This window comes from Cryptomeria japonica, chromosome 9, assembly GCF_030272615.1.
Source record: "Cryptomeria japonica chromosome 9, Sugi_1.0, whole genome shotgun sequence".
Lineage (NCBI taxonomy): Eukaryota > Viridiplantae > Streptophyta > Pinopsida > Cupressales > Cupressaceae > Cryptomeria > Cryptomeria japonica.
This window is the reverse complement of record NC_081413.1, coordinates 378,458,487-378,473,336: the sequence shown is the minus strand read 5'-3', so window position 1 is coordinate 378,473,336 and position 14,850 is coordinate 378,458,487. Positions and strand designations below refer to the sequence as shown.

General features: G+C 37.1%; 1 protein-coding gene across 2 annotated transcripts in view; it reads left to right on the top strand.

Moving 5' to 3' along the window:
• The window catches only part of LOC131072636 (oxysterol-binding protein-related protein 3A), a 141,201-nt gene that overhangs the window by 92,829 nt on the left and 33,522 nt on the right, over positions 1 to 14,850 (top strand). The window contains exons 8-9 of one of the 2 annotated variants that reach the window (XM_058008878.2): positions 5,939 to 6,083; positions 7,142 to 7,592. In XM_058008878.2, coding sequence (XP_057864861.1) covers positions 5,939 to 6,083; positions 7,142 to 7,246 — 250 coding nt within the window. In that variant the 3' untranslated portion in view covers positions 7,247 to 7,592. Of the gene's footprint in view, positions 1 to 5,938; positions 6,084 to 7,141; positions 7,593 to 14,850 lie in introns of those variants that run through there. The other variant, XM_058008874.2, reaches the window with a different exon arrangement.

Sequence of the window (14,850 nt, the reverse complement as noted above, 5' to 3'; positions counted from 1 at the left end):
TGCAATGTTTACTATTTAAATTTGTAAAGTGAAAAGAAAAAAATTTAGATTATCAGAAGTGCAAAGAAAATTATTTTTGAGAATTGTTAAAAGATTGCAGAAAGTATATTACAAGTAAAGGTGGATCCTCACAAAATTAAGGCTATGATAGAAAGGCCTATTCCTAAGACCATTAAAATAGTCCTATAGGAGATTTGTGAAGAGCTTTGGATGCATAACAACATCCCTCATGACTCTATTGAAGAAGGATGCTTTTTAATGGAATGAATAAGATAATATATCATTTGAGAGATTGAAGGAAACTATGTGTACCACTCCAATTGTAGTTACTCTAGACTTCACCAAAGATTTTATTTTGGAGTGTGATGCTTCAGGTAATGGTATAACATAAGTTTTTCTGGTAGAAGCAATATTCAATGGGAATCCAATGACATGACCCTAGATCTAGGTGATGAAGAAAGCTGCAATATGCAAATTGGAGATGCTATATGAAAATAGAAGAAATCAATAAGTAGAATCAACCACCAAATAGATGGATGACGTGCATATACATAGGCCTCTTAAATACATAAGGAGATGACATGTTTAGAGGTCATGAGTTTAACTGCTAATTGGTGGATTAGTTAATTCAATCTGACTAAGATATAGGTGCCTTGACTACATGCTGGAACCTACTTATCATCAGTCAAGGATTGATGAGATAATGGTGGTATTTGTGTACGTTGAGTCAAAGTGTACACATCATTATTAGCTACCAAGGTGAGGATAAATAAATTTTCATGATATCCTAAGTGACTTATTAATTAGGTACAAAATCACACTTCAGATAGAAACATATCCAAGGTGAAATATGAATATTTCACCAACACAACTAACTAGATGTTTGGACTTATTCCATTAAAATGTTAGGTATGCTTGTACTTATCAAATGTTAAAGATTGCTTGGTACATACTTTGAAAGCTTGAACTTGGAAGATACATGGGTTAAAAATTTGAACTCAGTACAGATGCAACAAAACACAGATTTAAACATAAAATTGCACAAGAAAAAATAAATTAATGCATTTAGAGTATATATAAGGCTATTCTAATCATCAATTCGTCACAATTCAAAGATTGCAATCTTTCCTCTCAACACAGTTTGCACTTGTGGAAGATTGGATGAATGAAAAAGTGAATGAAGTCATGTTTATGCCCAGAATCAATTTTTTCTGTGTAGGAAAGATCGGGCATGGGACTCATGAGTTTTTGATTGAGACTTGCCAGTTTTGTAGGAAACTCAGCCAGTAGCTTGCGAGTTTCATTCTTGCCATTTGTTTTAATATCTAACTTATGAGTCCATGTGAGTTGTTGTCCTCATTTTTGTTTTCAAAAATGATGGACCATTACATAAAATTTTTGTCAAAAAATGAAAATTTTACTCTAAGGAATGCTTCCTGAGGCAAAATTTCGCCTTACCCTTGGACTGGCTTAATCCTCAATCCATCCTCAAACCATGTTTCAAATTTCATCGCATTCTGAGTTCGTTTGCTATGTCTTTCCTTCAATTTCGGGTTTTTTCTCCTTGACTACAGGTGGGAAATTTTCCTTAAGTTGCAAGTTTTAATTTTCTCTTTGTTTTAGTGTTGTAGGGAAATTTTAAGTCAATTACAAGTGCACTTTATGAAAAATAGAACTTGTAACTTACTTTTTATTTCCCCCTTGTTGCTTTTTGTCTTTTAAGTCATTGTAGGAACTTTTTAGACATATTACAAGTGAACTTTAAATTATAAAGTTAAAATAAAACTTGTAATTCTTTTAAAAAGTTCCACTTAAGTGATTTTAAGTTATGGTAGGGGTTTTTCTCCTCCATTACAAGTTTTATAAAGTCACTTTAAGTTGCAATAGGGATTTTATTTCCCTATTACAAGTTTTATTTTTAAGTTGTTTTTGTGACTTGTAAAGGGAATTTTATTTTTCCTTTACTAGTCTTTTGTTGAGTTGTTTAAAACTTGTGATGGGAGTTTTATTTCCCTATTACAAGTATTTTAAACTTGTTGTTTTCTCTCAAAAAGCCAATTTTGCCTTATGAGGGGAAAAGTGAACATTTTAAACATGTAAAAAGGTTTAAGAAACCCGATTTTCCTTATTGCATGCATTTTAAACTTGTTCTTTCCCAAAAACACGAATAACAATATTGGAGGATTTTGTTTAAAATTTCCACCAATTTTTGTGGAGAAATCTTAGGAGGAAGGCGTTTTGGATTCCTTTCTATTTTCATGCATTTTCCAACTCTCTTCATGCCATTTGGAAGATATTATTGCTGGTTTTATGGTGTTTTAATAGCAAAAACGTTTTTGAAAAATGTCACGATTTGCCTCATTCAAGTGACACGAATCTTGTCTTTCCTAAATTGTTTTGGCTTGTCTTGCCTAGGCATGGAGGTTGGGTGCTTTACTTGACCGATTCTTCATGCTTTTAATGGGCATTTTGATACATATGGCGTTTTTTCAAAAACGTGGCTAGGGTTTGATTCTTCTTCTTTTGTCTATAAGAGATTCTTTCTCTTCATGATAGTTATATGTTTTGTTTTGTTCTTGCCTAAAATCGGTTTTGTCGGAGATTTTCCCCTTTGTTCCAAGTTTGCAAAGCAATTTGTGAATTGCTTTGATCTTCTCCATTTTCCCTCTTTACTTGTATTCGGGATTTTAAATCCCGTTTACAAGTAGGATGAAAATAATTGATCTTCCCTTACAGTTGTAATATTTTAACCATCTTTTGTTGAAATTCCAAGTTTCAAAGATGAAAAATACCCATTCTTTCAAAATCGGGTTTTTAGAACCGGATTACATGTTGAAAGTTCTTCCCATTTTCTTGAAGACGACATTCTCAAAATCCTTCCATTTTCATCCATATTCATTGCCATCATCCGTACATACCATTCCCACCATTTCATCCACTCATTTCACACCTTCATTCATTTTTCCCATTTAAAGTCTTCACTTGCAGTCAGCCATCCAGAACCCGAAATTGGTCCAAAATGCACTCAAAAAACACTTGAAAATGAGTTTAAAAGGTCCAATTACAAGTGCAAACTTGTGTTTACCCATTACGCATATGAAGTTGCATGTTTGTTCCCCACAATTGCAAGTTAATGCTCTTGTTTTCCCACACATGTAATGCAGCTTCCAAAACCCGAAATTCACTTGTGAGCCCATTTTTGCATCAATTTATCTCTTCCCTTGTCAGTCCGGTTTGCACACATGACCTACCAAATCAATGAATTAAGGCATGGGCCTTATTTTGCAAGCATATTTCAAGATTGGAGGATAATACAAGAAGAGATACAACAACAATTCATGGTTGAGAGCACAGAATGCTTTCAAGACAAATATGGTCATGACATGGAAAGAGGAAGGAAGCCCTTTCCCTCTTGAAAAGCTAGTACTACCCCAAGCAAGAAGATAAGGATGCAAATTCTCGTTCCGGTTCAAGATGCCTTCACTGATCTAGAATACTTCAAGTTCTAGCATCCTGAAGCGACATGAAGATCATCACAGACAAAGGATGATGCAGTTAGAGTCACGTCTTTAGACACATGGAATAATTTTAGTTATGCATTTGTAATTTTGTTTTGACAAGTTACATGTAAAAAATAACTTTGTAATTGCAAGTTAACTCATCACTTGCACTTTTGTAATTACATGTAAAGCAACTACAAGTTGAGTTCAATTAGGACTGTAGTTGGAATAAGTCATAGTTAGTTGTTGAATAAATCTTGGTGGTTGAGAGAATTTCTCAAGTTAGTTGGGATCCTCCCACCTTTTTCTCATGACTCCTCTTCTATAAATACTTGAGGGGGTCTATTGTAATGGATATCTTTTGGCAATGCAACAAAATTCTGTCAGTTTGTATGTGCACTCTAAGACTTTGAGCTTAGATGTAAATCAAATTGCTTTCAATAAAAGAGGCAAGTTGTGTTGAGACTTTGTGCCAATTCAAGTTGTTATGTGACGACATTTTCTGGAGTTGATTGTGAGTTTTGTTATATTGTGAAAGAGGGATTTAAATTCAATCTTGCAGACTTTGAGCTGCTAATTGTATTTAGAGTTACATGTTTGGTTTTCAGATTTGGTCTTGCAGACTTTGAGCTGCTTATCATATTTGAAACTAGTGTGGAAAGCTTATGTAATTAGACTTTGAGCTGCTACATATTGTGCTTAGTTAGCAGAAAATCATCTAAAAAGGTTGATAGGAGAATAGATAGTTGAAGACTTTGAACTTTCTTTCTGTTTTCCCATCCCGGGGAAGTGATGGAGGTCTTTGTGCCTTCATGGAAACTTTGCTTTCCTTTATGTTCCAAAAATCCTACAAAAAGTCTCATTTCTGTATTTGTTGTTATTTATTTCCAATTGCCATTACTTTTCTATGAAGAGAAAAGAGTATAGTTTTTTTTGAAAGAAGAAGAAAGACTGTTGTCTCACCCATATTAGATTAGTTTAGTTTGTAGATAGAGGGAGCCTTCCCTAAATTAGGAGAGTATCATACTCACACACTGTGTGGCTGAAACCACAATTTTGCACATTCCCTAGGTGTACAAAATTTTCAACCAACACGAGTCTGCACAAGCGAGGCTTTTCTAACTATGGCTTGGTAGACATAGATTGTTTCCAGACCCTAAAAGTATTTTCCCGATTTTTTATTTATTTCATTTACTCTTAGATTGGAAATGTCTAGGGTTGTCCTTATTCATGTCGTGATGGTCCTTCTATAAAGGGCAAATGAAAGGTTTGCAAATTCCTCCATCTCCATAATTTATGTTGGCATTTATTAATTGCATGAATATTGTAACATTATAGAGGATGGGTGAAAGGAAACACATAAAAGCCACTTTAAGTGGGCATACAAATAGGTGGGAGCATTAAAAGTATTTACAAATGCATATAAATTTTGTGACAATAGATTCTACCATTTTCTAAGAAAATTCATGTTCATGTCTGGTATATTTTCACGGAGACACTATTAAGTTGTGTGTGAGACTAGTAGACTTGTGCGATTAAATAAAAAGCACACAAATTTGAGCAAGCATGCGAGGGTTGGCATATGTATAAATGGGTGTACAAAAGTAATTAATTCTGCTTAAAATTTCTGTCGTACTTGAAGATCTTTATCTCTGGCATACTTTTAATGGATATAATATTAATCTGGTGTGTTATCTCTAAACTATGTAGCTTGTTGCAGCTTAAAAAAACTGCATTAATAGAAGTCACATTCATATATATTAGTACCTGCCTACCATGTACTTTTTTTTTTGTTAAATAAAGATAACTGTGATGGCTCATTGACATTGTATTTATCACATTGTGTTATAGACAATTTGTGCAAGCAAGTGCACTGCTGCATATGAACAGATAGATGCAGAAATAAACTAGTTTTCTCTGTGCAGACACAATTACTAGCCATTAACCATGGCAAGTAAATGCCATTGTGCAGAACTTAATTTACTTTAAACAATCCCTTTTAGTTGATACAGTTAGTGGGAAGAAACATTGATTAGGAATCTTATCTTTTAGTGATGGTAGTCCTATCCTAGCATGACTGAATATGCTTTTACAAATGCTGATTGCATAAAGGTTTTTTTATACAAAACTGGCTTGAATCATTTGCAAAATTTATTGGTTTCTGGATTATGTGATATCTTTATTGTTAGCTTTAGTATGGATTTAATTATTTGAATCATTTCAAGATTATATGTTTCATAATATTTGGTTCAAATCATTATGCAATATCCGTATTGTTGGTTTTAGTGAGGAATTAATTATTTGAATTATTTCAAGATCATATGTTTAATAATATAGTTGTGACATAATTTCCCATTTCTCATGCATTTGTCATTTATTCTCAGCTGTTTTGTAGCAAGTTTGACAAAATTTGTCATGTTCTTTTCTTCCCTTTGCAGAGCTGGTCATTATAAAGTAGATGGGCATGTATATGATTCCAAGGAAGAACGTAAGTTATTGATGACAGGAAGGTGGTCTGTGTCATTGAGTTACCAACCTTGTGATACTAAAGGCTTGCCTCTACCTGGTACAAATTTAAAAGAGGTACATATGAATAGACCAGTAAAGGATGATCTTTCACATCATTTTGAAACAAAGATGAGGCTAGCAGTTTTCACTGTGTGCAACTTGAAATTTGTGTTTTTTCTTTGGTGAAAACTTTCTTATAAGAGTTGTATAGCTTTCTTTGTCATATTATAGCTGAATTAATAAAAAAATATCACTTGCATTTTCTTGATGAACGTGAGCAACAAATTTTCTATTCTTAGCTGATATTGTTGTGCATCATAGTTAGCATACTTGCAGAGTACTCGTTGAGCCGGTGAGTACTCACAGGAAATTTTCGGCCTCGACCAACTCGCGAGTTTACTCGCGGCTCGTTTGTGACTCTCCTCACTCGCGCAAATCGCCAGTGACTTGCAGGGTTTTTGGCATGGAAAAACATGAAAAAAAATGGCCATTTAAACCTAAAACCACAGGTCTAAAAGGCAAAAAACGTGACTAAATGCGGGTGCAAGGGAAATATTTACAACCGAGACTTAAATTCTGTCATGCATTATTGGTATTTGCCCTCGATGTCAGCAAATGCTTTTGCTCGCAAATCGTGCAAGGGTTTGGGAGCCGAGAGAAGTCACCAGGATACCAGGTAAGAAAGACGAGTTTTTTATCTTTTTTTTTTTAATTATTTTTTTTTTGTTGTTTATTTTCTATTTAAAAAGACATTTTTTTTGATTTTTTTCTTCTATTATTGGAGATTGCAAAAACTCTATATCAATTTTTTTTTCACTAAAAAAATTAATAGAATTTTTATTTTTACATTTATTAAATTTAATTTGTTTTATTGTGAATAATATATTTATTCACAATAATAATATATTATTATTCAAGATTTTTTTATGTTAAAATTCAAAATAGTATATTTAAAATTTTAAACAAAAACTCATGTGTTTAATTCATTTTTATATACTTTATTTTTTAATAACTGAAATTAAATATTTGATAAATTAGTTTTTTCCTTATTCATACATTATTAGATTAAATTTTTTACAACCTTAGCTCTATACTTATGTTCATATTCTTTTTTGTTGCTATTGATGTTGTAGGTTGATAAATCATCACAATCGCATCCGGCTCTGCATTTGGTTCAAAAACAACATTTACAAGTCAACCTGTTGGTAGTTGTGACCCCGCTTGGAAACATGGCATAATGGGACCAGTACCAGGGATTATTATATGTACCTAGTGCACAAAGAAGCATAGTGGAGGCATCAATCGCCTCAAACACCATCTTGCAAGCATTCCTTGTTGTGATGTTGGGCCATGTTCAAAAGCTTCAGAAGAGATCAAACGAGAGATGAAAGCCTTCCTTGCAGCACTAGATAAAAAGAAATTTGAGAGGCAAGGCAATAAGCAGCCATACAAGAAGCTGTTGGTCCTAACTTGTAATGTCTAAGTTGCTCAGATATGAAATATATGATGATGATTTTCAAATACAATCATCATAAATTCATAATAGTTATTAGTTTGTAGCTAGCTATTGTATCCCGTTCCACTATCTGACTTCTTATGATGATGCCATTTTGTAATCCATATGTATTGAACAATCACATTTATTAGAAAATGCTTCCTCCTGGTTTTTGGACTCATTTGATACATTTTGTAATTGAATCTTGCAAAACAAATGTGTTTTTAACTGTTTATAAAGAATTTTAGTACTTTTTAAGTTGTCAAGTTTTTGCCGAGTTTTCGTCGAGTTTTTGCCAAGTTTTTCCTGATTTGGGCTTGCTGAGTACTCCCCGAGTCTGAGTATGTGATCTATGCTGTGCATTATTACATGGAATTTTAATTGAGTAGAAATTCAAAATGAAAAACTGATAGAAAAACTAAAGAACAAAAGTCAATGTCCATGTTTTTGATAGGCTTGAATGACATTACAAAATGTTAGCTTGTTAATGCAATTTCTACTCCCAAGAACTTTCGTGGTCTTGTGCATGTAGTTAGTATAGAGTGTTGGGCTAATGCCATATGGAAAATGAAAGCTTTCTTTGCACAGAGAGGGATATGACACCCCATTGTCATACACTTATTACAAAACTGGTATTCATCTACCACTTATATATTGCTAGCTTTGAGGTCTATTAATTAAATTGGTCGCAACTTTTGTCATGAGAATTTAGGAGCCCCTAGAAGAAAGTTGACATCTAACTCAATAACTTATTGTTATCCCATCATTTTCTTTTGTGAACTTATTTAGATAATGGTAGAGTAGAGTCAATCTTCTCCTTGGCAATTAGTTATGGATTAGTATGTCTTAGGGTTGGCACTAATAGCTCGTTGATTTATGTCTCCATCTTTTTGTGTGGTCATAGAAATTGGTTGTAGAGAACTATAAGAGATGCTCATGTTTTCATAGTTTTTCTAAGTCAAGTCTTCTATAAATTAATGGAATGTCATACCCATCAGTCTTTAGAGGTCCCAAGAGGAAGCGACATTGGAATTAACCAAGTGGTTGTAAAATGCTGCAAGTAAATGAAAGGAAATGTCTGAAGTAGAATCCACCTCAAGAAGGGGATGTAATTGAAATGTTGATACCTTTGTAGATGAATTTGCTTGAATGGGTATGTGAAATAAGATGTCTTGAATGTTGATAGAAATCTCCTCTTCAATGGTTGAATCCTTGTCTTGAATGCAACACCTAGCCTTGAAAGGAGACTTGAAATGCTCAACGCTTGAATGAATGCTTGAATGTTTGATGATGATAATGGAGACCTCTCGCTTGTTCACCTTACTTTCGCTTATTTTCGCTTGCCCTTGATTTCGCTTTAGCAAATAGGAGGGGAAGTGCTCCTTATATACTTGCCAATTAGGGGTGTTTAGATAATTTCCCGTCTTAGGCCTACATAGGAAATTTTTTCCCGCTCAACAATTGACAAGCCCAATGCAAGGGGTAATCAAAGGGGGCCCAAAATAGGGCCAGGACAGGGGCTCCACGCCCCTGTCCTACCCTAACTTAGGACAACTAGCAGCAAGAAGGCAGTGCAAAATGATGAAAAATGCAAGTTATTGATGTCATGAGCATGTTTTGGGTCTCCGATCAGGCTTAGGGATTCATCTGCTAATGCAAAGACCCAAATGCGGTTGAAAATTGCAAGGGTTGCAATTTTATGATGCTACAGTTAGCCCCCACTTTAGTGGGAGTATAAGCGTATGCCAATACTACCAGTAAAGTACAAGGAGACAAGATTGAAAGACTTTCACCACGTCAAGGAGGCAAGATACACCAAGCCCCCAGTGGACTAAGGATCTTACGACTTCGTTTGACAAAGTAAAAGGGAAGATCAAGAGGGAGAACCATGACTGCAAGTAGTATAGTTCCTCTCACTATGAGTCATGAAAAGAAAGGATACCAAAAACTACAAAGCAAAGCCAAGTTCACTAAGTAACTTTAAGTATCAAGAAAGAAAATATGAGCGGAGTGTATGCCCCCACGTTAAAGTGATCGTGCATGCCTTATCGGGGGCGATTGCTTTAGGGTAGGATACACCTAAGAGAGAGAAAGAGAGGGAGCACATTATTGCAAGGATTTAGCCCCCAATCGAGGAATAAACCCAAGGATAATGAACACAAAACACAAAGCACGAGGTGGCTTTGCTTTCCTCGGGGTCAGTATGTTGTATGATAACTCATGTATATATATGCGTAGAATAGTCCTCATTCCCCAAAGAAAGGAAACCACCTTGGAAGAAAGGGAGCACATGTGTCTTTTGAGTCAACATGAAAGAGACCAAAAGAGATCTCAATGCTTTGCATCGTCCTCAAGTAGACATCACTAGGGACAACAAATTGAAGAATAGGGATACACAGAAGAATGGTCACAATAGAGCAAGAAAGGAGAGAGGTAGAGGATCTACGGTGCTAATGCAGCTCGTCTAGCATGACATCCACCTCCCGATCGTGCTGATCATTATTTCGGGAAGGCGGGAAACACGCTAGAGGGGCGACATCGAGCATAGCAGATGGAGCTATCACAAGATCCAAACAAGGACTATGCTCATGTGCTAAGTCACTTTGTTTGTTTCTAGGAGCTAGGATTAAGGCTTTTGAAAATTCTGTAGATAAATGATTGTCAACATCAACATATTCATCACTATCAGAAGCATTAGGAGTTGTATTGCCATCATGAATAACATTTTCACCCATTTCTTCATCAAGATTTATAAAAAGAGGAGCTCTAACATGAATAGAAGTAAAACCATCACATGTTTTCTGCAGCTTATGATTTGGAGATTTAGGTTCAACATCTTGCTTAGGAGAAAATGTAATCATGCCAACTATTGGTATTTTGGGAGATTGAATAGTTTGAGAAACAACTTCACGAGCTCTAGCACAACGTTTTCGTCGGCGTTCTCTCGCACAACGATTCCGTCTAGTTTTAGCGGAAGGCTGAGAAGATTGAGGTATATTTGTTGAAGGAGGAATGTTCTCATCTTTGGCAGTTGGATGTTTAAGTTGAGGTCTTTTAGGTTGGACAAGAGGAGAGGCAGGTCTCTTCGCTCTATAAGAGGAAGGAGGTGGAACTGCACCGTATAAAGGAGGAATATTATTGTTCTTCTTAGGAGAAGGCATAGTCTTATCCATAGGAATAGGTTGGGAATCTTCCTTAGGAGGAAGATTAGTTCTATCCGTTAGGGGAAGAACTTCATCTTCAAGAATGATGGGAATATCAAGTTTTGGAGTTCTAGGTTGGCTTAAGGAAAGAATCATATCTTTCTTCCATTTTTGATAAGATTGAAAGAAAGCATCACTTCTTGGTGGAAGAGATTCAAATTGTTGAGGCCAAAAGTAATCAATAGGAACACTTGGGCTTGTTTCGGTTAGTCGAAATAAGCTATGGTTAACAGTTATGATTTCTCCATTATGGGGAAGTTTCAAACACTTATGGATTGGAGAAGCAATAGCCTTCATGGAAGATAGCCAAGGGTAGCCTAACTTCACACGGAATTGTTTAGATGAAGGAATGATAACAAAGTTGACATCTATAGATTTAGTATGAACCTCAATAGGAAGTGTGATAGAACCAATAGTAGGACAAGAAAATCCATCAAATAACTTAACGACCACATTAGTATCATCATAGATTGGTTGTTGCAATAAAGTATAAAGATATTCTTTAGTGATGACATTAACCATGCAAGAGGGATCAATAAGCACACCACGACAAGGTTTGCCTTGGATCTTCGCAACTATGTATAAAGGGCCATTAGGTGCCCTAATGGTCTCACTAGGATCAAATGTGATACATGGATCCTTAAGTGTTTCTTGTTTCTCTACCAAATTAACCACATTTTGAACTGTGAAAGTGAAATCAGTGGGAGAGAAAGAAGTGTGTTCAGTCTCAATCATGTTAGAGGTATGAGAGGGTAAAGGATTAGTGAAAATCTTAAGATTTGATTAGGAGGAGCTATTGATTTGTTTCCCTTATCATTCACACCTGCCACAAATATAGTATTATTATCAATCAAGTCTTGAATCTTACATTTTAATGCAAAACATTTTTCAGTATAATGACTAGGTTGATGATGAAATTGACAAAAAGAATTATTAGCAAATTTAGGTGAAGTTGCTTTAGAAGGATCAACTGGTCTTATTGGAGGAAGTTTGATAACATTTCTTTGTAACAACTGAGACATGATGCTATACAAATATTCATTCAAAGGAGTAAATTCTTTCTCTCTTTTGAAAAATTTAGAAATAGGAGGCACACCTGTTGTAGAATTCACATTGTTGATGTTGATGGTGTCATTGAATTTGATGAAGCCTTTGTTTGGTTTGAACTTCGCAAATGGTTGTTGAGCACTCTCACCCTTATCACTCAAAGCCATAGGAGTAGATTGCTCCATTTGACTCACAGTCAGTTGATAATTGTGAAGTGTTGCGCACAACTTCGGAAAGGAAGTAAACTCAGAAAAGAGAAATTTTTCCCTAATGTCTTTTTGCAAATTAGAAATGAAAATTCTTTGAATATCATTATCAGGCACTGGAAAAGAGATTTGAGAACACAAATGCTTGTATCTACCAATAAAATCAGTCACTTTTTCTTTAACACCTTGTTTACAATGCATTAAATCAGCCAAAGTAATTTTAGGACCTATGTTGTTTTGAAATTGTTGAATAAAAGAATTTGCTAATTGTTGAAAGGAAGTAATAGAATAAGAAGGCAAAGAACAATACCATTGTAAAGCCTTATCTCTTAATGTTCTAGTAAACAATTTGGCAAGCAATCTTTGATCATGAGCAAAGTTAGTACACAAAGTTTGGAATGTATTGACATGTGTTAAAGGATCACCTTTTCCATTATAGAGTTCCAATTGAAGGACTTTAACATGTTTAGGAGGGACAGCTCTAACAATATCAAGAGAAAGTGGGCTCGCAACATCAAATGTGGGCACACTAAACTTGGAGTTGGACTGACTTAGTGAAGCAATTTGTTGTTGCAATGAAGACACAGTTTGAGCAAGGTTATTAATGGTTGCTGTTGTCATTTTATGACACCCTTGGTCCATCAGTAAGAACCGATCAGAGACATGTTCCATGGACTAGCACGGCCCCAGTTGATCAAAGAGAGAAGAATCATGAAGTATGAAGTGTTGCCTCGTACGGAGGAAGTTCCTCCCTTGGCCTTTTCTTCTTCCCTGGAACTCTGGAACCCTGAGGTTCCGAGGTTCTTTGCCTTAGCCGCTTTCTTTCCTTCTCCCGAACTTCGGAACTCCGAGGTTCCGATGTTCCTTTCCTTCCCTTTGCTTTTCTCTAGTTTCTCCGAAACTCCGGAACCTTTGGGATTCCGAAGTTCTTTCCCTAGCTTAGCCCCTCCTCTCCTTAGCCTTTCTCTCTTTTTCCTTGGAACTCCGGAACCCCGAGGTTCTGAAGTTCCTAGCCTTCCTTTCCTTCGCCTCTTCTCTTAAGCATCTCCTTTGCCCAGAACTCCAGAACCCCCAGGTTCCGAAGTTCCCCTTCTCTCTTTAGCCCTTTCCCTTTTCGAAACTCCGGAACCCCGAGGTTCCATAGTTCCTTTGCGCAGTTCCCTAGAACTCCGGAACCCCGAGGTTCCGAAGTTCCCTTCCCTTGCCTTTCTTGGAACCCCGGAACCTCGGACCCTCCTCCCCCTTCTTTCTTCCTCTCCCCAGAACTCCGGAACCCTGAGGCTTCGAAATTCCTTCCCCTTTTGCCTTCTCTCTCTAGTTCCTCCAGAACTCTGGAACCCCGAGGTTCCGAAGGCTTTTTCCTTCTCTTCTCCTCTCTATTTCGGAACTTTGGAACCCCGAGGTTCCGAAGTTATTCCCTTGTCTTCCTCACTTCGGGAGTCCGAGCTTCTAAAGTCTCCTGGCGACACTTCTGGATGGCGTGACTGACACTCAAGGCTTTTAATGCTCCGACAACTTGGTGACTTGTACACTTTCTTTTGTGAAGCCACAAGGGTGCATTAAGTGTTTTTGGCAGGATTCCCATCAAGGAAGGTATGGGGCCATGCTTGGTGACTTATGTCATGACTGACTTTGGAAGGTTAGTCAATCCACCTTCCTTAGAATTGCCTTTTGAGGTATGGCTAGGTTGCTTGCATGTACAAGCCAAGTGCATGCACTTCCCTGCACTTCCAGACTGACATGCAGGGGTCATGATCACCATTGTAACCCATTTTTCTATATAAGGCTGTTAAAACTTAAACCTCATTGTAAAGGGTTCTCTCCCTACTGCCTTGAGCTTTCTTATGCTCTTCTCTTCTTTTGAAGACTTGCAATCTTTTGCATTTCTGCAACTATAAGATTGGCCTTTGGCCTTATGATTAATTGAAAATCTCTATTCTTGCCTTCCTTCAACTTGTGTATGATGTGTATGTGTTCTTACCTTCATTATAAGTGTATGTTCGTGGTTTCCTTTCACATGTATGCTGTGCTAACTGGTTTTCTGAGTGTGACTTTGTGGGGAATCCTTCTCCCCTCTTAACACTTAGAAAATTCTACCCTCCACATATGTGTTTGGGTCACCCATGCAATTGAAGCTTGTGCATCTCTTAGGCTTTTCAATTGATTCCTTGTGCCATTTCGAGTGGGGAGAGGAACTATCTCTTCTTGGTGCATCAGGTCCTTTTATTTCAAGCAATTCTCTCTTCCCTTTACCTTTGCAATTTGTTAGGATAGCCTTAGGAGTTAGTTTTAAAGTGTTGAGTTGGTTCAACACCTGCACCTGGAGTGAGAAGGAAGCCGGCCTTCTTCGAAGATTCAACTCCCTCGCGCAAGGTCCCACACTTTGGGGTTGTTTCCATGTTTCACAAGGTTGCTGAGTTGATAGCTTAGCAAGGGTGCAAGCTTTTGTGATAACAGTTGCTTCGGTTGAAGAATTTATGTTCGACATGTTTGATTCAGTGTTCCACGGGGATGCGTCCCCCCCCTTTTTGGGTGCATCCCCCCGTCAGAGACGTCTCGGGGACGGGGGACGGGGACGCGACGTCCCCCCCCGTCCCGCCACCGCCACCCAAACGCCGCCGGGACGTGGGGACGTCCCCGCGTCTGGGCATCTCCCAGGGAGACGTGGAGACGTCTGGGCGTCTCCCCGTCCCTCAAGAGACGTCCAGGTGTCTCTCGAGGGACGGGGAGACGCCCAGGCGTCTCCCGCATTCCCACGTGAAAAAAGCCAGATTTTTTATTTTTTTAAGTTTTTTTAAAGCATGTGCGTTTTGGGGGGGGTTAAGGGGTAACCCTAATTGGACGTGGGCCCCACCCTACCCCCCCAAAACAACACAAAAACATGTTTACTT